The sequence below is a fragment of the Trichomycterus rosablanca genome, chromosome 1 (assembly GCF_030014385.1).
Source record: "Trichomycterus rosablanca isolate fTriRos1 chromosome 1, fTriRos1.hap1, whole genome shotgun sequence".
Taxonomy (NCBI): Eukaryota; Metazoa; Chordata; class Actinopteri; order Siluriformes; family Trichomycteridae; genus Trichomycterus; species Trichomycterus rosablanca.
In genome coordinates, this window is record NC_085988.1 from 38,902,855 (window position 1) to 38,927,192 (window position 24,338).

A 24,338-nucleotide genomic window follows, 5' to 3' on the forward strand; every position below is an offset into this window, starting at 1 on the left:
TGTATCAAGCAGTAATGTCCCTAAAAAAAAAGGTGGTAGCATATGTTGCTCCAAAATGTGTATGTACTTCTTAGCATTACTGGTGCTTTAACAGATGTGCAAGTTACCAATGTTGGTACCCAAATACACAAAAATTAAGCTGGCTTTTTTTAATTTGAAACATAGACTTGTCAGATTAAAGCACTTGGCAAAACTTTGTATCAGTTCATCTCAAATGAAGTTCAGCAATACTTCTGGATATTGTATATACAGTGTATCACAAAAGTGAGTACACCCCTCACATTTCTGCAGATATTTAAGTATATCTTTTCATGGGACAACACTGACAAAATGACACTTTCACACAATGAAAAGTAGTCTGTGTGCAGCTTATATAACAGTGTAAATTTATTCTTCCCTCAAAATAACTCAATATACAGCCATTAATGTCTAAACCACCGGCAACAAAAGTGAGTACACCCCTTAGTGAAAGTTCCTGAAGTGTCAATATTTTGTGTGGCCACCATTATTTTCCAGAACTGCCTTAACTCTCCTGGGCATGGAGTTTACCAGAGCTTCACAGGTTGCCACTGGAATGCTTTTCCACTCCTCCATGACGACATCACGGAGCTGGCGGATATTCGAGACTTTGCGCTCCTCCACCTTCCGCTTGAGGATGCCCCAAAGATGTTCTATTGGGTTTAGGTCTGGAGACATGCTTGGCCAGTCCATCACCTTTACCCTCAGCCTCTTCAATAAAGCAGTGGTCATCTTAGAGGTGTGTTTGGGGTCATTATCATGCTGGAACACTGCCCTGCGACCCAGTTTCCAGAGGGAGGGGATCATGCTCTGCTTCAGTATTTCACAGTACATATTGGAGTTCATGTGTCCCTCAATGAAATGTAACTCCCCAACACCTGCTGCACTCATGCAGCCCCAGACCATGGCATTCCCACCACCATGCTTGACTGTAGGCATGACACACTTTTCTTTGTACTCCTCACCTGATTGCCGCCACACATGCTTGAGACCATCTGAACCAAACAAATTAATCTTGGTCTCATCAGACCATAGGACATGGTTCCGGTAATCCATGTCCTTTGTTGACATGTCTTCAGCAAACTGTTTGCGGGCTTTCTTGTGTAGACACTTCAGAAAAGGCTTCCTTCTGGGGTGACAGCCATGCAGACCAATTTGATGTAGTGTGCGGCGTATGGTCTGAGCACTGACAGGCTGACCCCCCACCTTTTCAATCTCTGCAGCAATGCTGACCGCACTCCTGTGCCTATCTTTCAAAGACAGCAGTTGGATGTGACGCTGAGCACGTGCACTCAGCTTCTTTGGACGACCAACGCGAGGTCTGTTCTGAGTGGACCCTGCTCTTTTAAAACGCTGGATGATCTTGGCCACTGTGCTGCAGCTCAGTTTCAGGGTGTTGGCAATCTTCTTGTAGCCTTGGCCATCTTCATGTAGCGCAACAATTCGTCTTTTAAGATCCTCAGAGAGTTCTTTGCCATGAGGTGCCATGTTGGAACTTTCAGTGACCAGTATGAGAGAGTGTGAGAGCTGTACTACTAAATTGAACACACCTGCTCCCTATGCACACCTGAGACCTAGTAACACTAACAAATCACATGACATTTTGGAGGGAAAATGACAAGCAGTGCTCAATTTGGACATTTAGGGGTGTAGTCTCTTAGGGGTGTACTCACTTTTGTTGCCGGTGGTTTAGACATTAATGGCTGTATATTGAGTTATTTTGAGGGAAGAATAAATTTACACTGTTATATAAGCTGCACACAGACTACTTTTCATTGTGTGAAAGTGTCATTTTGTCAGTGTTGTCCCATGAAAAGATATACTTAAATATCTGCAAAAATGTGAGGGGTGTACTCACTTTTGTGATACACTGTATATGGCTTTCGTATTAGCTAGCATTTGTTGATGCAGCAAAGAAATACATTTATTTATTTTCTCCCACTTTAGCTCATCCAATTTCTGCCCGTCAATCATCCTCTCAGTAATGCTGGTCCCTGCTCCTGATTGGGTAGGACGAGGCTGCTCCACGCCCCCTCCGACACGTGCACAGCAATCGAACATCTTATCACCTACACTTGACGAGTGCAGTGCAGTACAACGCTGTGTACGGAGAGCCACACCCTCTACCGCACTCCTTTCCCATCTCTGTGCAGGCGTCACCAACCAGCCAGCAGAGGTCGTAATCGCACTAGTCTGAGAGAGAGTCCCCATCTGGCTTAATCCCTCCCCTATCTGAACAAAAGGCCAATCGTTGTTCGTGTGGCCGCTCATCCTCAGCCAGCAAGGCAGAGCTGAGATTCGATACGATGTATTCGAGATCTCAGCTCTGGTGAACAGCGTGTGTACCGCTGCGCCACCTGAGCGGCCAGAAATACATTTATTGAAGTTTATCCAGTGTAGCTATAACCTTTACAGAAGCATGTCGGTTTTTAATGCAGTATCACCTGAAAGACACTCAGATAATTCGTACGATTCTTTGAATCTTTTAATAATGTTATTGATTCTTAAATCCTTAAATGCACTACAAGGTTGTTCTTAAACTGTAACACTATTTTATGCAGGTTTTTTTGCAAAGTAGTGAATGTCCATGCTTGCTTGTAAACAACTTAGCATTTAGTTATGATCCTTTTATACCTAATCATAAAAACATTACCTGTAGGGAAAATTAAAAACAGGTAAATTTTAGTCACTCTACAGACCTACCCTATGTTCCCCCTGTCCTAACTTTTTTGAAATTTGTTGCAAAAATCAATAGTTGATAAGAAAAACACTAGCTAGTTCTTCTGTGTCCTGTTTGTAGTTGGATGCATGTAAAAGACAGTTCACAAACTAGTGCTTTCTGTTTTTATTGGCAACATTTATGAGTATATTCCTACCCAGTATTTTCAGGTGGCACCAGTCCCACTGCAAACACAAATCAGGATGGAATATATTAAGAAATAATGAATATATATTCAAGTTATGCCAAGAATATCATTTTACTATCAGAATGAATACTTTCTTTAACACTTTAAATAATATTACTAGCATAATCATGGTAATAAATGAATACACAAAATGGAAAGTGACCATACACATACAACGTGCACAGTGTTTGCTCTGTTTTCATAAAATATACAAACTTCTTGTGTATGTATGTGTGGTCATGTCTGTAAGCATGGTGTCTTCCCCTTCTCCTCCCCTTCAGCTGTCCTGTAGCAAGCATTTATTTAAGGGGGTTGAATCAGGAGGCCTGGTATGGTAACTGGTAGAATGACCGCTCACAGAGTGTGGGAGGGACCTGCAGTGAGTGGAGGGATGTGGAGGGAGTAGGCAGCTATAAAAGCCTGAGCTAGATGTGTAGCTGCTCACGCAGAAAGAACCCAGATACAGAGACACTGGCAATACATAACCAATCTCTGTGAATCGCAGTGTGCTGCTGAACAAGGCCTAGAATCCAAGGACTTCTGACGCACTAGCTTGTCCATTGCCAAAAAGAAGGCTTTGTGGACTGAAAATCCATCATCACCAAATAAGGACAAGACTTTGGATTGTGTTGACATTTGTGCAGTGCTACAGACTGTGAGTACATTTGTACTCTTTTGGAGAGACAAGACACAAGGATAAAAAAGTCCGAGCTGGAATCTGTTTTAAAAAGCGAAAAGGGGAGAGAAGAGAAAGTAACTACTGAGCGCCAAGGGACAAACACTCAGCGTTTGTCATCTCCAGCAATGTCTGTACGTCCAGCAGAGATTGCAGCTTTTCCATTGCTTCCAGCTCATGTCATGGCCATGGAGGAGTTCCCACAGCAGCTTCCCGTACCCAAAGGTCCAGCACGGGGTCGCAGCCGCCCCAAGCGACCACGAGAGGCTCGCTTCAAGACCCAGCCAGTGACCTTTGCGGAGATCGCAGAAGTGGAGGAGGAAGGAGCTTCACCACTGGAGGAGGAGAGAGCAAGACGGTCCTTTCTACAGTCACTGGAGAGCCTGAGGAGGAGCACACAGACCCTGCAAAATACAGGAACCTCACAGAGCGGCAGGACCAGTTCAGCAACACAGGCTAGCCTGGATTCTAGTGACTCTGATTCAGCTCAATAAGTTGCTCTGAGAGTGATCTATTTTTTATATGTGATCCTCGTCTGTTGTACGGCTGATTAACTGGACTGGTTTTCAGTTTGCCATGCTTATTGCACATAACCTTTTCCTGTCGTATATTTTGCATCTATAATCTTGTTACATTGCTTACATATTTACATATGCGCACATATTTGTGTCAAACCTCAGACAGGCTAAATTGCTTACACTTATAAACCGTAGCATTTTAACAAGTTCTAACAATCTAAATATTCCAATTCTAGCTGTATAAGACTTGCAGCCATAAGAGGTTCTTTAGCTGTAAGTGTCAAAGTGCTGATGTGTCTATGATTACTGTTGTAGATGACAAGACAGATTTCTGTTAATTTCATGCATTCCTGCTTTAGAATTACAGAACAGTTTTTCACTGTCCGTCTTTATCATGTTTATTCTCTGATTTTTATCAGCTGTCAAATTCTTAAAGGAAAAGGAGATCCAGGTATAATCACCATAATCGCATCAGGAGCCTTTAAAATGATGATGTTACCTAAGACTGGCAAAAAGAGCAAATTTATTACTGAACTCTGATTGAAACATTATTTCTTTTGTGAATGTTTCAGACCTTGATCTTATTAACAATATAATGGAACAAGAAATGTGTTTTGTTGACAATGTGGACTTGAAATGCCAACACTGCTATTTTAAAGGAAATTGAAATATATAATGTCTTTATATTTTTGCTTACTCTTATTGTAAACGTATTTCATATGTATTTTAATAAATGTATATTTAGAAATAAATATGAATATTTAAAAATATAGGTTCACCTATCGATTACATATTATTATTGATTATTTTATAAGCTACACCTACTATACAGATAAACTATACAAATGTGGGTAGACTAAACAATAACTGGCTGTACCCCATATGTTGCTCTGTACACTTTATCAATGGAAAGGGACACCCATAAGACCCTTAGTGACTAGAGAAGGTTTGGCACTGAACACCTCAATCCCAGCACTGCAGTGACACTAGAATAATAATGACATTGTCACATTTGTTTTTCTGGTATGAGTTTATCAGATGTCACACTAAAACAATGTGTAATTAGCTTTTAATGTACCTAAATCAGTAATACATTATCTGAACTCCAAATCCAACTTTGTAATTAAACAATACACTGCAGCACTTCACTCAAATACAGGTAGTACATAATGGGTAAAACTGTGCCAAATTGGGGGCCAAATGGGCCAAATTGCACCAAATGGATTTTCAGCTTCATAAAGGAAAAAGAAATCATTGCATTAAAATATTTTTATTACATCTAGCTAGTTTAACACTGAATTTCCCATGTAAGTTATATCATTTTTAATCATTACATCACAAATAATACTGTATCTATAAGTTGAGACATGAGTGCACTACAAGGTTACAATGTCAATATAGTAGGATTACAATTTTAAAGTTTTGTAATGCAACAAAACAAAAATATTTTGCTATAAACACAATTAAAATACATTTGATTTTCTGATTCTGCATCCCAAAGTCCTCCTCCTTCCAAAACAGTATTACATTCCTATTTACGTCTACAGGGCTGCCTCAAGCCATTTTGGGTTTGTGTGGTTTTAAAATTCTGCATTTATGCAAACATTGTGCTTTATTTTTTTATATCAGCTCTGCTTTATGCAGTATAGTTAAAAAAAAGGTTACTGTGGTGAATTGCTCTGTGCAGTCCCTTGAGTTTGACCTTTCACAGGCAGCTATCATGGCTTTTGAAACCATAAGCAAAACTTTTCTAGATAAGATAGAATGTTTGTCTCATTCTTAATCTGAAAACAGATTTCAACAGACTCTTGCCAAACACTTTGCCTAGAAGCTGATCTCTTCCTTGAGTGACCAGTGCGGAAAAGTGCTAAAAATAGCATAATGCCCACTGATCCAGTTACATTACATACAAAAACATGTATTTGCTTTGCAGCTAAACAGAATACTATGACAAGTCTCTTAACATGCATGGATTGAAAGCATATAAAACAGTAAACCATCTGTCTCTGTTATATCACACTACTATGTACTACTGTACACATATATCTGAATGTGCCTAAGTGAAAATCTGCAATATTTTAACATAACAAAGTCCCACCAGTAGATCCAACATCTCTGTGAGCTGATATAGCCCGAAACCTACTTTTATACTGTTGCCTTGGTGATGAAATATGATGTCTCAAAATTGTTCCGAAAAACAAACTCGATGTTCAGTTTCATTCTTACAGACAGCGCCTCCCATTCCTCATTCATATACAACTTCACTTCTTTATCAGCTTAGCTGGCGCTACCTTTTGTCCCACGTCTTTTACTGCAGACCTCGGCCCGATTCATGTCAAATAGGAAATATTACAGAGATATTCATGATGCCAAAAAACACACTGCCCCTTTTCTTATTTATGTAACTTGTTATTCTTCATCAAGCTGTTCAGTCTATATCTTCAGTCCTACTTGGGCATAAAATCTTTGGCATAAGTCACAATCTTCATCAAAACAGAAGATACAAAAGGGTAAAATTATACTTTCTTTAAATATTGTTTTCAAAAATATTGTAATTTCAGTAAATGCTCTATGTACGACACATGCATACATAGGCCCAATACACCATAGTCCATGTTGTTGAGTGGGTTAACAATGTGACTGAATCTTATGAGAACAGCAGTGACTCAGACTTTGATAATCATCTGCTGTGACAGTATAGGCTGATTGATGAGGAGACTTAATCATCCATCATGGGTAGCAGATTTGTTTTGTTTGCTTATTAAGAAACCCTAAGCAAGCCTATATAGGACAATATTTAAAAAAGTATATTATAATGATCCATTTTTAACAGGTAACATATGCACATAGCTAACAAAGACTAACCAACTACATGCATTTCCATGTAACGTATTGTAACGTAGTGGCAGGTGTTTAAGAGCTACTCCATGTTAGTAGTCATGTCCCTTTGCAAGCCCTAGTTTGGCTGGCTGTTGGGGGCACGGAGGCGCAGTACCATGTTGATCTGTCAACCTCTCTCACTGAAAATCACCCATCTTATATCCTTCTGCCCTTCCTAGTTTGGCTGGCAGATGGGGCACATATGCACAGATCTCTCTATCTCTCTAAATGACAGTTTGCCTCATAAGAATTAAGTCACTTCAGGGGGAAGGTTTCCTTGTCATAGCTTTTCTTTGTCAATTGCCAGACTGCTTGGTCCAGTCTGGTTTTCCACTGATGAAGGTTGTCAGCATTTTGTTGATTCTTGTGAAATCTGGAGAAAGTGGTGTTTATTAAAATGTATTTAATGTATGTATTTAATTTTTCATTTTTTGTACAATGTTGTCCTAAATGGGGTAATGTTAAGCCTAGTTACGTCTGGTAACACAGAGATAGGAATACACACTGAACATGGTCCATCACTGGGTAACACACACATTCACTTTGTTAGATTAGCCAATCCGGCCAGTTCTAGATCTGACTGGTTTTACTGAGGATGCACCCACTTGTTCTTGACCTAGATTCATGTACATCACAGAGCAAAACCCTCATGGGTTTTGGGCTTAAACTAAAAGACAGACAACTTCAAGCATGTTATTATTTGCTCCTTCCCAGCCTCTTGCATTTTACTCTTCTTACAACTGCACCAGTAAAACCTTCTACTACGTACATTTCACTTAAAAGAACATACTGACATAGTCTAGTAAACAGAAGATAGCCTATTTATCTCTTATCCTGAATGAATCAGATTTTCTTAAAGCACTCTTAAAGTGGTTGGTTGGGGACACATACTGGGAGTTCTCAATATGCCATCATCCAAGTTATTAATACACCAGATCTAACATATTAACTGTGTTGTATTTTAATTTTTAAACATTGAATGCTAAACAATCTTACTTGCCATAGAAGCTAAAGTTTGACCCATACATAAATAACAATAAAACATCTCATACTAGGGCAGCTAAATCCAACCCATGCTTTCAGCAGAGGCCAGCAAAACATTTCCATCTTGGGTAAAAGCATGAAGAGAGGGGGAACTTTTTTTATGAGGCCTCTTTTAGCTTGCCAAACAGACCCAAAGCACTATTTGCTGTTGTAGTCTTATAAACATCAGTAAAGATTAAAAAAGCTTAAATCGGTACTTGAAACACTAATAACTATGCAGATAAAAGTAAAAGAAATAAGTTATTTACGTGTATTGTTAATCTTATGCTCTAGATTTACTTTTAATCAAATTATTTATCAACTTAGAAAATAAAGCTGCCTATTTGTTTTAAGAATTATACTTCAGTCTGCTACATATGGCTAGCCTACTTTTATAAGCAATGATGAGTTTAATTTAATGTATAATAATTAATCACTTTTACAGTAAACACTCTGTTCTTATTACAATAGAAAATGGCATTAACACACTCCAGCCAGGTTGCCAATCCATCGCAGGGCTTCAGCCATCCCCCCTCCCAGACACAGCCAATCATGTCTGTACATAGACCCCCGACTAATACCACCACTGGGGATATGAACCCTGGATCCAAGTGGCAGTGGGTTAGCAGCACAACAATGCTGCTGGAGTTTTTAAACACCTTACTGTCACTGCTGGACTGAGAATAGTCCACCAACCAAAAATATCCAGCCAACAGCGCCCCGTGGGCAGTGTCCTGTGACCACTGATGAAGGTCTAGAAGATGAGCAACTCAAACAGCAGCAATAGATGAGCGATCGTCTCTGACTTTACATCTACAAGGTGAACCAACTAGGTAGGAGTGTCTAATAGAGTGGACAGTGAGTGGACACGGCATTTAAAAACTCCAGCAGCGCTGCTGTGTCTGATCCACTCATACCAGCACAACACACACTAACACACCACCACTATGTCATTGTCACTGCAGTGCTGAGAATCATCCACCACCTAAATAATACCTACTCTGTGGTGGTCCTGACCATTGAAGAACAGGGTGAAATCAGGCTTAAAAGGTATGTAGAGAAATAGATGGACTACAGTCAGTAATTGTAGAACTACAAAAGTGCTTCTATATGGTTAATAAAATGGACAGTGAGTGTAGAAACAGGGAGCTGGTTTTAATGTTATGGCTGATCAGTGTATGTTTGATCAGTTTTCATGATTTTAAATAACTTTTATTACATTTATTTAGTCCATTGTGATATTGGTTCAACATTATTTCGAATGTCTAAATATTTGTTTATGAAATTTCAGGTGGAAAGATTCACACACGTATTAAAAGTGAACAGCAGTGATCAGCTCTTCTACAGCCTTGCCTGGCCTCTGGTGGTCGGCAATGAAGACACAACTAGTTTGGCACTGAATTTGTTTACAAATGTGTTTATATTTTTTGTAATCTTTTCATACTTTTATTTAACATATTTTGATATTTTACCAAATTGTTTTATACAATCCTTATTTTAAAACGAGAGACGGTTTGATTGACGTTGCTTTGGTCCTGTCAGAGGCAACGGTCCAATGATGTCAGTGGGATGGCGGCTTCGAGCCAATCACAGTTCGAGTTGGGAAGGTCAACTCTAAAGCGCCAACTGTTTGAGCTCTGAGCAGAGAAAGAGGAAAATGGCGATTTGAACTCGTAAAGCGTATAAACAAATATTATGCAAACTTGAACTGTAAACTAAATTAAATGAACAGAGTGTGTAGTTCTGAGGTTACTTTACGCAGCGGGTATAGTTTATTTAGCAGTTAATAGACTTTAAATGCGTTTTATAGTGATTTGTTTGACTAAAACAGACTAGGCAACTTTAGCTTTTGTGCTAAGCGTAAACGTCGATAATGCTACGAAGCTAGCGAATAAACTAGTTTGTTGTTGGATAGCCAGTCATGTCGTCTTCAGCTTTATATCTGTTCTATCCAGCTAAACTGGAGGTTCATTAGGCCTAATTAATACTACGTTAAATCAAAAGTACAGATGCGTCTCTAAGCGGAGAAGTGATGGCCTCTTATAATGCAGTTTTCGCAATCGATGTGGACTATCGATCAGAAGACCTGAACTTCTCCACTGAACTTTACCAGAATTACTTGAAGCAGTGGATACTGCGAGTTCTGCTCGCACTGGGCAGCAAGTATGGATTTGAGAAAATTAGATGGGGTTACAGGTTCTTTCATTCCAGATCTGTTAAAAGCGCCGGTCTTATAACAAGAGCAACACATTTTAAAGAACTTCAAGAGAAAGCATTCAGTGAGTTTGAGGGGGAGTTACAGCTTAAAGTTTGTGCTAATAAAGAGTCCACTAATGAGGAGCACACACTTCAGTCAAGTCCAGCCACCTGTGTGCAGAATACACTCAAGGAGATTCTTTTAGACTTTCAATGGGACAGACCAGACATAACATCTCCTACTAAACTCACCTTGCGGCCAAGGAGATCCAGCAGGACAACAACAAATATTTCTCTGGCTGAAGATGACTTTTCATGTCAGGACAAAAATCTCTTGTTTGTGGTCTCCAAATGTCCACATTCCAGTGGACAGTTGGGTGAGTTTTTGCAGCTGCGCAATGGTGAAGTTGAAAATCACAAGGACTTATCTGAGCTTGTGTTGCCAAAACGTCTAACGAACATGATAGTACATCGGAAAGTGCTCCTTTACTGGGTTGATTGCAGCCATTGCAAGGTTGGTTCACACATTTTTGTCAAATTAATTGAATAAAAGAAAGATCACTGTTTAAATTTAATACTTCTTGTTAGAAATCCACCATATTTTATTGTTAGTGTACCAATGTACTTGCTGCTTGTAATTTAATATGTGCCACACAATTGAACAATTTCTTATTTGAGTAGTTTGCAGGAACTAAATCTTGCCAGGAGGATTTTAAGTGTTTAAACCATTAAATGGCCAAATACCTAATTGCAGCTTTAAACTGCATGGACATATCAAGTCACTTCTTTCCTGCGATTTGTCAACAGGTTAATGTGGGTGATGACTACACTGGATTAAAGACCATAATGGGGGCGCTGCACCATGTGGCTGGAAAAGTGATTCCCATGCTTACCCCTGGTTTGACCCAAAGTTATAAGGAACCTGACCCGAACACTTTAGGTAACAACGGATTACTCGCCTTTCCATCTGGCTCGAGTACTGGCTGCATTCTGTCCTCTGAAAAGACTTACAATCGAGTCTTTCCGCCTCTTATTGGAACACTTGGCTGGGCCACAGGTAAATATAACTGTTCTAAAAAGTCAATCTTGTTTCCTTTTAACACCAATACAAATCTTAATGTGTTTTAATATTTACACCACTTTTGTTCTGTGGTCCTCAGGTGAGAACAGACAGACGTGCAGTGTTTTGCTGGAGTCTGTCTCATGCAGACAGAGGAGTCTGGGTGCTCCTGTAGAGGTGACTCTTCAAAGTGTGCTGTACGGCCTGGATACCCGCTCTCTTACTCAATACGCACCAGAGTGCTGGGTCCTGTCTTACTCACATAAATCAGAGCAGAATCAAGCTGTTTTTGAGTGCCTTTTAAATGAACTCTTCGTTAATACTTCTGTCATGGTAAATGTTATATTTCCTTGACTTTAATAGATGGTTGACGTGCAAGCATGATAAAAGGTTATACAGAAGTAACAGAGCAATGATTAACATTTAGTACATGTTGTGTGTTCATTTTTGTTTGTACAGCTAGCAGAGGTCAGTGAAGGAGGTCTTGTCCACTCTGCAGTTTTGTCAGTATTGTCCTCTCATATGGCTCTTCTGACAGTTCTCCAGCCTTTGAAAACTGAGGGCAAGGAGGTGCTGAGTGCAAACCTTGTTTCCTCAGAAACTGCAGACATGACTGACTGTACAGACCTGCCTGACATAGTCTGTAGTGTTCTTAATGCTGTTATAAAGGATGAGGATAGCTCAGGTATGTACGACATTGTAAATATATTTAAAAGGATGGTTAAAAAGGTTTTTTGGCATGGTTTTTGCTTTTAAAAAATTTAATTATATTTACATGACAGCTGATCTGCATTTCTCTTATAAAGTATTACAGTGTTTAGCATGACACCTCCATGAATAAAATCTTTTTCACTGCTGAGATCTAGGGTCAAATTTCAGCTTTGTTTTTGACCGTCGGCTGTCTACGCAGATATAATTGGCTGTGTCTGAGGGGGATGACTAAAGCCCTGCAATGAATAAGTGCTCTGTCCAGGGCATTCCTGCGTTGTGCCCAGTGTTTTTTGATGGAACCTGGTCCGCCGCAACACTGACCAGGACAAAGCAGTCGATGAAAATGAAATGAATAATTGTGTCCCAAAGAACTTACCTGGGCAGCTGATTGGTGTAAAATCCTCCCAATTTATAATGCTAAAATAATGCTTAAGATGAAAGTATTGCACGTTTCCAGCTCTGTCTGTTCTTACATATTTGGAATTTATGCCATGTGAAACTAACTCATGTCAAATAATTTTATTTTGGATTTGTATTGGCAAACAGACTAACTTATGTCATATCCCAAGAATTATGCTTAGTGAGGGGTGTGGTACCTTGAAAGGCATTTAATTTTATTCATTTTATTAATCATAAAACATTTCTATACCCAGAGTCATTTAATCAGCATCAAATTCCTGAATGGGCAAATCAAGATCTTCAGCAGTGGCCTAATATGACAGATTTTACAGAGTGCTGGTTTCCTTTATCTGACCAATCTGGAATTAGCAGCCATCTGATGGAGTCAATGAGGTATTGTGTTTTTTTATTTTGTTTTGCTTTTGTTTTTGAAAGGTCCATGTATTTGTTAAGCATAAATGATTTTTTTTTTACAATATTAAAGTTTTGACATTAAGGCTTATGCTCTTGACTCCATTACACACCAGGCTTTTACATGCTGCACCAGAGAAACAAGAACAAAATGAAGAACATGCCCAGCTGGAGCTGACCCACAGCTTAGTGGAGCTATATCAGAACAAAACTGGACCTAACAGCAGCCTGAAAGGCAAAAAACGTAAGTAAACCAGCCACCTTAATTTGTAAAGTACTGGTTTACAATATTTCTTTGTAAAAATACATGTATGTCTTCCACATTCGCTTTGCATGCCTGATTTATACAATAAATGTTTGACCTCTGCTCTGTAGGTGCACAGCGTACACCAGTTCGCCAGAAAATGAAGACCATGAGTCGTTCCTTGCAGATGTTGAATGTTGCTCGCTTCAATGTGAAGGCACAGAAGGGTCAGACAGAAACAGATTCTTCCAGCAGTACCAAGGAAACTGAGAAGCGGGGTAGGAGCTGTTTAGATGAAAGGACTAAAGCTGGTCCTATGCGTGAGTACTGACAAGCATTTTAAGCTCATTTTAAAATGACGTGTGTTTGCAGCTTATCAGCATGTAATGCAATTCTAAATGTATATTACAGACTTTAAAAATGAAGAGGAACTGCTGTCTCATTTGAAACTGCGATATCAGCAGGCTGTTGAGGACAGAAGTGTGACTCTAATTAATCAGGTCCAGGATCTGCTCTCAGTGGTGAAAACCTTCATCAGCAATAACACTGATACAGGTGTAAGTAACTCATATGCTGATGATGATGTGGTATAAATGCTAATATGTTGAGATTTTTATTTCTTAATGTTTAATAATAGTTTAATACACTTGTGACCAGAATGAGGAAAATCACAGATAGGGACTTTTTTTTTTTTTTTTTGACAGGCTTCATTCTTGGATTTCATCAAGAAGAATCTCTTAAAAAGTGCTCAGTCCATTCGGCAGCTTTACGGAAGTGTTTCTGACACTGAAAGTAAAATCAAGGAGTATGTATTTGATTCCTTACTATCCTTACTATTATTACATAATGATACATGGAACACATGTTTAAAATACAGAAGTATTAAAAAAAAAAAACTTATTACCTAAACTTTTTACTTTTAGTTGTCAGTTACAAGTAGTTCTCAGACTTGAGCTGTGCAGGCCACCATTTTCAGATCATCAAGACCATGTGGAGCAAATGGTGGAAGAGGTGAGAATATTCAGCCTTCAGCTGAAGTTTTTACTTAATTAGTTAAGTCATTGATATGTAATTTGTTTCTTAGAAATGTATCAGTTATGAACAAACCGATATTGATGCCCTTCTTTCAAACTAGGTGGCTGGAATGCTGCGGATAATATCTTTGACAAATGATCCTGTTTACTTGTCGAAGTTCATGCAGGAAGAGGTCATGCCACTGTGAGTGCTTGGTGAAATTTTCCATGTAAACTTAGTGAGTCCTGTTGGAATCAGAAATAATACGCTTTCTTACTATGTTACAGGTACCTAAACAGCATTCCTAAGATCCTGGCAGACACCTATCACAGTCTCGGCACTCAGCTGCCTGAGGTTCTTGTTGCTGTTCTGCCTTCTGACTTTTTTAGTGATGACTCCATGGCAAAAGATAGTGTTTCTGTAAGCCCTGCATCACTCTCAGCCACGCAGAGCTTGGCCTCTAGTGTTGGAGATCGACTTGAAGAGTTGCGCAATCGCTCTGCTAAGAAGAGGAGGTGAGAATTACATGTAAATAGTATTTGTACAGTTGTACATTTATGAGAAAATGGTTTATCATGCAATGCTATTTTTTTGCAATTCAGTAAGCTCACTCGTCATAAAAGCATGACAGAGGCTCCACAAACCCGCCGGCAAATAGAGATGCCTAGGAAATCTACAAGACAGGTACATATTACATAAGATATACGAGTGTTTTGTGCTGTTTTTCTGGGAATTTGCCATAAATTTGAATAAACTTTTCTGTATTTTAACAGGCAAAGCCCAAGTGTGTTCCTGTAGAAAAATTAAATGTAGTCAGCCAGCCGACACAAAAACAAGCAGTTCAAGGCAAGTAATGTATAGTCATGCTACTAACTGAATGTTTATGTACAGTATGATAATCACTTATTTAGTAGAGAAGTAGCCAGTCTGTAAAACAACACAATTTTTTTGGACAGAGGTGACAAAGGTGCGCAGAAACCTCTTCAATCAGGAGAACATGACACCCTCAAAGAAATCCAAAATGCCTCGAAGTCAGTCGGTATCAGCCGTGGAGGGAGTAAAGAAACGAAAACGGATACAAATAGAAGATGGTAATGCATGTTGATGTTTTGCCTGAAAATAAAATACAACATAAAATGGTATGAAAAAAGTTAATAAGAAACATGTTTTAAGAACAATATGCTTTATAAATTCTTTTATTGCAGAACACACTGCTCTGCTAACAAAAAAAGTATCTGAGACACCCCTGCATAAGCAAGTATCAAATCGTCTACTACATAGACAAAGGACTGGCAGGTCAGTTTTGCTTTAAAGTTCATATTATTGAAAGGAGTCTTTTAACCTAACCTTTTAACCTTCTGAAACACTGACTGTATGTCCTTATTGTCCTTATTATTATTCTTTGTTAGGAGGTCTGGTGAAAGTGATCTGGTCATCGTTGAGGAGTCTCCAGTCAAACCTGCTATCGGTCAGTTACTTAGTCTTGTAAAAAATGATAGAACTGTTTGTAAAGTATACCATTGGAGAAGACCTTTGTTTTGTTTAATTTTTAAAAATTCCTTGTTTAATAGATTTACGGAGGAGTCCTAGAATCAAAAAACTTGCCAGAAGACATTCCAGTGTCTTTTACTCAAGCTCACAACCACGGTCTAGAAATTTGGATAGGGCCTTGTCCTCCTCACAGCTTCCCGCCTCTGAGGGTAAAGGTAAGCAAAAGGGTTTTTTTGCCCTAATTTTTATTGTAGTTTTAGTGGAACAACCACATATGTAACTAGAGATGGGACGATCGATCGGCTACGAATCGGTATCGGCCGATTTTTAATCAAAATATGCGATCGGCCGATATTTCCTAAAAGTAGCCGATCCGATCGTGTGATATATAAAGACCACGTTAAGTTAACAGCTCAGTGGATTGATCCAGACTTTGAGCTACGAAGCACCAACCATCACATCACCATTCATCAACCATCGTACAGAAACCATCGTGAAAGCTCTTCATGACCTAAAATAACATCATTAACGTTGTGCATCATACATACGATGTAATTTTGCTGATTGTAATATTTACTTTAAAAAGATAATTCAACCCGGTCACATCTGAGTCGATTCTATCAGCACGTTATATAAACTCCTGGTTCACTTTGGTAAATCGTAAGCGGTTCTTACTTGTGATGTAGATGAGAACAGAAAACGTTACAGAGCCAATCAGAGGCAAAAGTTTATTCATTACCAAATTCGTTAGTTCAGGATCATCTGCTGAACTTTTAGCTCCTTAGACGGAACGAGTCTGACTCGGTTACAGATCTGTGGTAATAGCAGTTTAATTAAGCTTTTTAATGAAGCTTTTTAATGTAAGAGAGTCACACAGAATGTTCTGTATTAGTTGGTGTTTATTTAAAACCACGACATTTAATTAATAACAGTAAACACGGAGAGATAACTGAGAAGAGAAACTTACGCTTCGCGAAAAATGACTCGTGAATCAATGAATCACTTATAGCGATACTGTGAACAAAGCGTCTCTTCTAAAGGCACAAACACACACACGCGCGCGCTGCTCCGGTTTATCTTCACTGTGAGGCTCTTTAAGTTTATTTATTTTATTTACTGCTAACCCCCCCACCCCCCCCCCCCCCCCCGATCGCAATCGGCTATTGGCCGATGTCCCTGAAAGGAGATCGGAGATCGGAATCGGGGCCAAAAACCCTGATCGGTACATCTCTATATGTAACCTAAGTTCATAAGAAGTTTTTATTTTTTCTTTAATGGAATACAGAGCTTATGGCTGACGCATGGTCCACAGGTATCCATTGAGACCACCTGATCCGCAATGGAGCAAAAAAAAAAAAACCGCTTTCTTTACCTTTCAAACTTAGTAAAGTGTAATGCAAATTTGAGTAAAATGTTATCCACTGTATAACTGTTTTCCGGTTTCTCTAAAATGACACGGTCAGAAAGCTGTGAGGCTTCATACAACTGCTCTATAGTCGTATACCTCTATAGTGACAAATATCAAGTACTATGAAAAAGACTATTTTCATGTTAACAAATGTGGACTTCCAACGAATATTCATTAAGTAAACCCATTATTAACCATGACCCAAATTTAACCTAAACATATGAAGAATTCATCATCTAGGTACATTTTTGGCACATACAGCATACATGGAGTATAATGCATTTATTATAAACCACACAATATCTCAAATTGCATGAGTACACCAGTTAACTACTTATTTAATGATGTAGAATTTGTGTTCTCATGTCTAGGTGGTATTAATATTCGGGCCGTAAAATCACCAGTGAGACTTCTTTTCGGTGCTGCTGAGTCACCTGGGCGACCAACCACATCCACTTTAAGGACACAAAATGCTGAAGCTGCGTCCACAGATTATGTTTTTGAGGTAATGCATATACTTTTGATGTGACTTATCTGTACAATTCAATTGAAAAACAAACTAAAATTGTTTAGGGGAGTGATTTAAAAAAAAAATAATAATAAGGTTGCATAAATATGCCCTCTTCAGGTCACCCCACAGATTTTAAATTGGATTGAGGTCTGGGTTCTTCTATGATCTTCTTCTGGTGACGCCATGCTTTGGCCTTGCTGAATGGGCTTTGGGTCATTGGCATAAAACCTTCAGGCCTCTGCTAAAAAAGCTAAAAATGAAGAGAAATTTCACCTTTAAACATGACAAAATTGACTGATATTTGGAATTGTTTACAATTTTCTTCACCCTGACTATTTAACATAGGTTTGACATTTAATGTTAGTTTAAATCTGATTGGTTCATTCTAAACTTCCACATCCCCAATTATAAGAGGGTGTGTGCACTTATGCAACCACATTATTTTCATTTTTTGTCTCCTTATAAAGTTTCAGTTTGTTTTTAAAAATAATTTACTTTAATTACAGGCCACATTAAAGGAATAAATTTGAAATGATTTATTTTGGTCAGATTTTTTACATTACAAAAACCTGCCACTTTACAGGGGTGTGTAGACTCTTTATATTGTACAAAAGTCTGCTGTCACCTGATCTGCTGTAAAAAAAAAAAACAAAAAAAAAACTTTAGTAACAATAGTAGACACATTGAAGACGAAATAATTTGCTGACTTCTGCTTTTTTTCAGGACTACAATAAAAGTCAGAGAAAATCTCCATATAAACAACTTGGTAACAGAACTCCCAGGACCCCAAGTTCTTCTTGCAAGGCTCAAAATTCTCCTTTCTCTAAGAGCCCAGGCCATGCTGTTGGGGAGAACGGCATGACCCTGAGAGGGAGTCCTTTCAGAGCTCTAGCTACAAAAAGTTTTGTGCTGGAAACACCGAAGAAAAGCCCATTAAAAGGTATTCTTAGAACTCCAGTGAAGAGCCCCAATATGAGAACACCTAAGAAGAGTGTCACTTGGTCTCCATCTCCAAAGAAACATCTTTCAGAAAATGCATTCAAGGTTCCAGAGTCTCCCCAGATCTCCAATAGATATTCCCCTAGATTGATGTCACCAGGCAAGTTGGGCAAAGATGAAATTGAACTTTTTAAAACTCCTGAGAAATCAAGCCAACAAAAAAGCAAAGCATCTCCTGAAACAGTCACAGGTATATGTCAAAATAACTGGTCTTCTTCTCCATGGAAGCATCTGTCTGACAAACCATTTAAGGTTCCAGATTCTCCACAAACCCCTAAAAGATTTTCCCCAAGGTTGATGACACCAGACAAGCTTTGCAGAGATCAGTTTGCTAAAACCCCTGAAAAATCAAACCACCAAAAAAGCAGAATGTCCCCTAAAACACCACAAAGAGCATCTGAAATTAGAGGACGTGTTGATCTTGAGGAGCCTAAATTGGGTTCAGAAAAGATAAGAAGAAACTTACATTTACAGAAGAGCCATCCAAAAAATCCTGAAATGCTTTCTGTTGATGCTTCATCACCACAAACACCAGAATTAAAAACACCCAGCAAGAACTCTGGATCCCCACACATGTGTACTCGTTCTGGAAAGACACCTATTAAACGCTCTTCTGCCCTATCCAGCAACTTTTCCCCCAGTAAAGGTATGGGTTCATCTATGAAAGTGAAGTCCCCAGAAACACCTTTAGGTTCTCTTCCTTTGGGCAGTCATCCATCTGTTGGCACAAACTATCCCAGGACTTCATTAAAGCAGATTAAGAATAATCAGACACGAGATGGTGAGTCTTTTACAACAAATGTTATTTATGGACAGAATGAATCTCTTCAGGAAACAATGGAGGAGGGATCATCCTCAGATACCCAACACTTTGACTCATCGCAGTTCAGCGGTACAACCACGGAGGAGAGCATTGATATTGCAGAGGCCTCTGTAGTAAAAACTGAATTAACTGGTGGTATTAAAATGAATATCTCTTTCTCAAGGAAACCATCTAAATCAAGTGAGGTTTTTGAGTTTACAGGCACACAAGCACACCCAGGCGAAACTACACAAGAGCGGAGATATGGTTTCCGCCAGACCCCAGATCGGCAACAAAGAAGGGCAGCAGCACGTCTTGGTTATTCTGCTGGTCTGCCAGTGTTCTCCACTCCAAGAGCCTCAAGAACACCTGCAGATAAAAAGAAGCAGCAGTCTGTCAAGCCAAATCCTCTTACTTATGAAGTCGAATTGGAAATGCAGGCATCTGGATTGCCTAAGCTTAAGTTCAAGCGTACTGACTCTTTTAATTCAAATGAGGCATCAGAGTGTGCAGCAAAAGTTCTAGCTTTACAAACAAACGCTAAGGCATCAGGAGTTAATAGCCCACTTGCACATTGTTACAAACACAAGGAACCTAGCTGCATATCCCCATCTCACTGTACTCATGAAACACCTGGAATGGGAGGTTTTCAGACATTCATATGCCAGGCAATTACTCCTACAAGGCCTCTTACCAATAGCCCATCACCTGTGGCTCCTGGGGAACCTTGGACTCCATCTCCTAGGAGCTTAGGTAGGTTAACCCCAGAAAACTTTAGTAAGTGGCCTCGCAAAAAAAGGGCAAAAACCTGTTTGTTGCCTACCAAGGAAAGTGCCATCAAGGAAAAGACTGGGCTCCTGGAAGACCCAGACCTTGAGGGTGTGTACAGACTACAGGGGACAGAGGAACTCAAGGAGTCAGTGACTGGTTCTGCTTGGAAATACACATTAGCGATGCCATCAAAGCTTTGCCCGTCAGAAGAAATGGACTGTTTAGAATCTGTGGTGCCACAATGTAACCAAAGAGACAATGACAGATGTGATGAATTGTCATGGATAAGTGCAACCGGATCACTTGGTTCAGGTGAGATGCTCATGAGTAACAATTTTTTTTCTAATTTAATTTACTAAATGTTCAGGGCTGGGGCTGTTGTAAACATTCACATTTTTAACTATTTTACACCTGTGCATCCCCCTCTCTTTGCATGCTTTGCCAACCTGCCAATCAACCCTGTAAAAAAAATCTCACCAACAGAAATCATTTCAGATTTATTCCTTTAATGTGACCTATAATCTGTGCAATTCATTTAAAGAACAAACTGAAATTATTTAAAGGAAAAGAACTTAAATAATGTCGTTTTGTAAGTGCGCACACCCTCTTATAATTGGGGATGTGGCTGTGTTCAGAGTGAACCAATCACATTCAATCTCATGTTAAATAGTACTGACATCTGCCAATAAGTAAACTTGTAAACTTAAGAGAAGTTTTGAACAGTTCCAAAAAATCAGTTTTGGCCTAAAAGCTTTAGGCTTCTGCTAAAAAGCTTAGATGGAATTGTATTTCACCATCACAACAACCTAAAGCAAACCTCCACATCAACAAAAGAATGGCTTTACCAGAAGTTGATCAACATTTTGAAATGGTACAGCCAAAGTCCAAATCTAAATCCAATTAAAAATTTGTGGGGTGACCTGAAGAGGGCTGTGCACAGAATATGCCCTCACAATCTTGACGGAATTGGAGCACTTTTGCAAGGAAAAGTGGGCACAGATTGTCAAGTCAAGATGTGCCATGATGATAGACTTCTACAGTACTCAAAAAGACTGAGTGCTGTCAAAATCAAAAGATGATTCATCAAAGTACTAGTCCAAGGGTGTGCATATTTATGCAACCACATTACTTGTGTATTACAGAATAAACTGTAAAAATAATTTCAGATAAATCATAGTCTGTGAAGTTATATGGAAGGAAAGTTTGTGCAAATTAATATATTACTGTCCACATTTTAAAACCTGCTCAGTGGAGTGAATGTTTCTACATAGCCTCTGTTACTCAAATCAATCTGAACCTGGTGGTGCAGTTTCATTTAAACATTACAGATACCCTAAAGTAGAACATTGTAGTAATACATATACAAATTCTTCTGGTGAAATTGTAATAATATGTTTATTTTCACAGCGGTTACCCCTCCACCCTCCAAAGTTAGAAAGCCAGTGTCTGCCAGTGGAATTTTTGCTCTCACCCAGTCGCCCCTTTTATACAAGGGAAAGAAAGTCACTCTTACCAAGGAAACCACACAATCTAATGGTGAGAAGATATAAACAGTGTCACTTTGTTTGTACTAATTATTGTAAGAAATGTGGTATGCAACTCTGTGCTAAACTGTTAACAATTAGTTTATTCTGATTAAACTTTGACCCAGACCTTTTTAAAGCACAGCCAATGAGCCAAATTGTTTATATGACGTATTTGTACTTTACCAAAGCATTTGCTTGCAATATTTATTAACGTCTATTGTGATGCAGGCTCTTTGTTAGCAGCTTCTGTAGTACTGTATCTGTGTACCTAGGTATCTCTCATCATTAATAATAGAGTATGTACATTCATTTCTTTATTAATCATTGCTTACTTATTAGACATTGTTCCAGCAGTATACACACCTATGTTGTACTTTGAGTTAATCCTTCATCAGCTTAAAGCATCTTGGGAAAACAATTGTCCTGTCTTTTAAAGCATATTGATATAGACTCTATATAGTGTGTATGTACATACATAGATGCTATAATAGTATGTATAGTTAAATTTTTAGTTGCATTAAGGTAAATAATTGACTTTAGTATTAGTGAGCTGGTAAGTTGACAGACAGATATTGTGAAATAACTGTTCTATTCTGCATTATTCATGATGTGGGGTTATTGATAAATCATTAATACAGTAACATTTGTCATACAGTTAGTAGAGAACTGCTGACTTTGTTGGCAAAGTCCTCAATCATATAGGAGGTAAATGCATTAGAGTTAAACATGTAGAGTGTTGGAACATATCTAATGTACTCTGCTTCTATAAAAATATCTACATCATGCACCCAGATGCTTAAACACACAATATAATACAAAGGTACATTAAACCCACAGGAACTTTTATGACATACCATTTTAAATCCACAGGAGCTTTTTTTTTTTTTAAATCCCATTAGTTAGTCCTCTTTTGCAGCTATAACAGTCTACCGGAAAGCCTTTCTACAGAATTTTGGAGTTTCTGTGGGATTTTTGTCCATTCATCCATTCACTTGTGAGGTCAGGCACTGATGTGGGGTGAGAGGACCTGGCTTGCAATCTTCATCCTAGTTCATACCAAAGGTGCTCGATGGGGTTGAGCTCAGGACACTGTGTGGGCCAGCCAAGTTCTTTCACACCAAACTCGCACAACCATGTCTTTATGAACCCTGCCTTATGCACTGGGACACAGTTATGCTGGAAAAGGGCCTTCTCCAAACCTTTCCCACAAGGTTGAAAGCATACAATTGTCCAAAATGTCTTTGTATGCTTTACACCACTTCATTTGACACCTGGTGTTGTGCTTGGTGATGTAAGGCTTGCATGCAGCTGCTTAGCCACGGAAACCCATGCCATGAAGCTCTAAGCACACAGTTTTTGGGCTGATGTTAATGCCAGAGGAACTAAGTTTTCAGACAGCAGTGTGTTGGTGACCTTTATGCACTAAACGCCTCGGCACTCGGCGTCCCCACTCTGTAACAATACGTAGCTTCCACTTTCTAATTTTCAATAATACCACTCTCAACTGATCATGGAATATCTAGTAGGGAAAAAAATTACAAAGTGACTTGTTGCAGCTGTGACATCCTATTACAGCACCATTCTTGAATTCACTGAGCTCTTTAGAATGACCAATTCTTTCACAAATAATTGTAAAGGCAGACTGCATTGCTAAGTGCTTGATTTTATACACACCTGCGGCAATGTGTCTGAATAAAACACCTGAATTCAGTGATTAAGAAATGTGTCCCAATTTTTTTTTACTTTTGCCAGTATTGTAATGCTTAATGATTTTGTCTTTACTGTCACAGAACCGAGTGGACTCTCAGGACAGGAGTTTGGTGATAAGAGTTTGGTCACCTTCGATGTTTCACCTTTTAGTCAACCACAGAGACACCAGCGCTCTGGTAGGACATACAGCCGAAAGAGACTACTGGACTCTTGACATTTTAGTAAAGCTGTTTAATAATGAGCGTATTATATTTATGTGTTTTGGTCTTATCTGTACTTGTCATGCTTGTTTGTTTTATTCATGTGATTTGATGGTTTTGGTTTTTCCTCATGTGTGGTAAGTCTTGTTTTTACTGTTTTTTAAACATCTGTTTACATCAGATTTTTGTCTGGTAACAGCTAATAAAGCTTTAACATTTCACAGTTTAATATTATCCTTCTATTTATCTTTACAACTAAAGACGAATCATCTCTATTTTCCTGTGTTTGTAAATTTAAAAAATAAATAAAGTCTGAGTAGCTTGTGATGTAGCATTAAGGAGACATTAATGTAATAGCCTATTAATGTAACAAAATTACTTCATGTAAATATTGATGCTGATTACTTCTGCATACTACAAATACTGTATATATGATGTAAGGCTATTAAGGTAAAATATTTTAATGCGTACTTTTTGCCCTTAGTAGTTAGAAGGAAAACTTGTTAAACCAAACCTTCGGACACATTGCATTGTACTGTCATGTGAATTAAGTCTAAATGTGAAACAAATTATTTTAATAAAGATATCAGTGTTCTGCTTTATTTCATTGATGATTTAGTTGCTTACTAAATATGACAGAAAAGGACCTGTCTTTGTGAGTTATAGACATACAGTATATTGACCATGTCAGAGAAAAAGATAGATGGAGAGTCACTTTTTTCCACTGCAACAGCGATGCCTACTGTCTGAGGTGCTGGTGTGATTTGTAGAGGTGTTCAGAGAGCAGTGTGTTCTTTTATGTTAAAGCTCTCTGTAGATATGTACTGCACACGTTTAAGGTAGTTTGTGCTACCATGCAGCCCT

At 38.7% G+C, this 24,338-nt stretch overlaps 2 protein-coding genes across 2 annotated transcripts; both read left to right on the plus strand.

Moving 5' to 3' along the window:
• The first annotated feature begins 3,381 nt into the window (after positions 1–3,381).
• On the plus strand, positions 3,382–4,839 carry c1h11orf96 (chromosome 1 C11orf96 homolog). Its single transcript, XM_063002615.1, has one exon. The coding sequence runs from the start codon at positions 3,729–3,731 to the stop codon at positions 4,092–4,094; it is 366 nt and encodes a 121-aa protein (XP_062858685.1). The 5' UTR covers positions 3,382–3,728; the 3' UTR covers positions 4,095–4,839.
• A 5,214-nt stretch (positions 4,840–10,053) lies between these two features.
• On the plus strand, positions 10,054–24,081 carry ticrr (TopBP1-interacting, checkpoint, and replication regulator). Its single transcript, XM_063002627.1, is given in 22 exon segments — positions 10,054–10,731; positions 11,025–11,274; positions 11,378–11,610; positions 11,737–11,962; positions 12,642–12,780; positions 12,915–13,042; positions 13,174–13,362; positions 13,454–13,591; positions 13,745–13,847; positions 13,966–14,053; positions 14,178–14,260; positions 14,344–14,584; positions 14,663–14,740; positions 14,830–14,902; positions 15,013–15,147; positions 15,262–15,352; positions 15,466–15,524; positions 15,628–15,762; positions 17,327–17,460; positions 18,190–20,350; positions 21,446–21,574; positions 23,355–24,081. Coding segments are annotated over 22 exon segments (5,625 nt in total). The 3' UTR covers positions 23,489–24,081.
• Positions 24,082–24,338: the final 257 nt, after the last annotated feature.

What these genes read in the sequence shown, in the direction of transcription:
- c1h11orf96 (XM_063002615.1), top strand. Translation starts at nt 3,729, where the DNA reads ATGTCTGTACGTCCAGCAGAGATTGCAGCTTTTCCATTGCTTCCAGCT.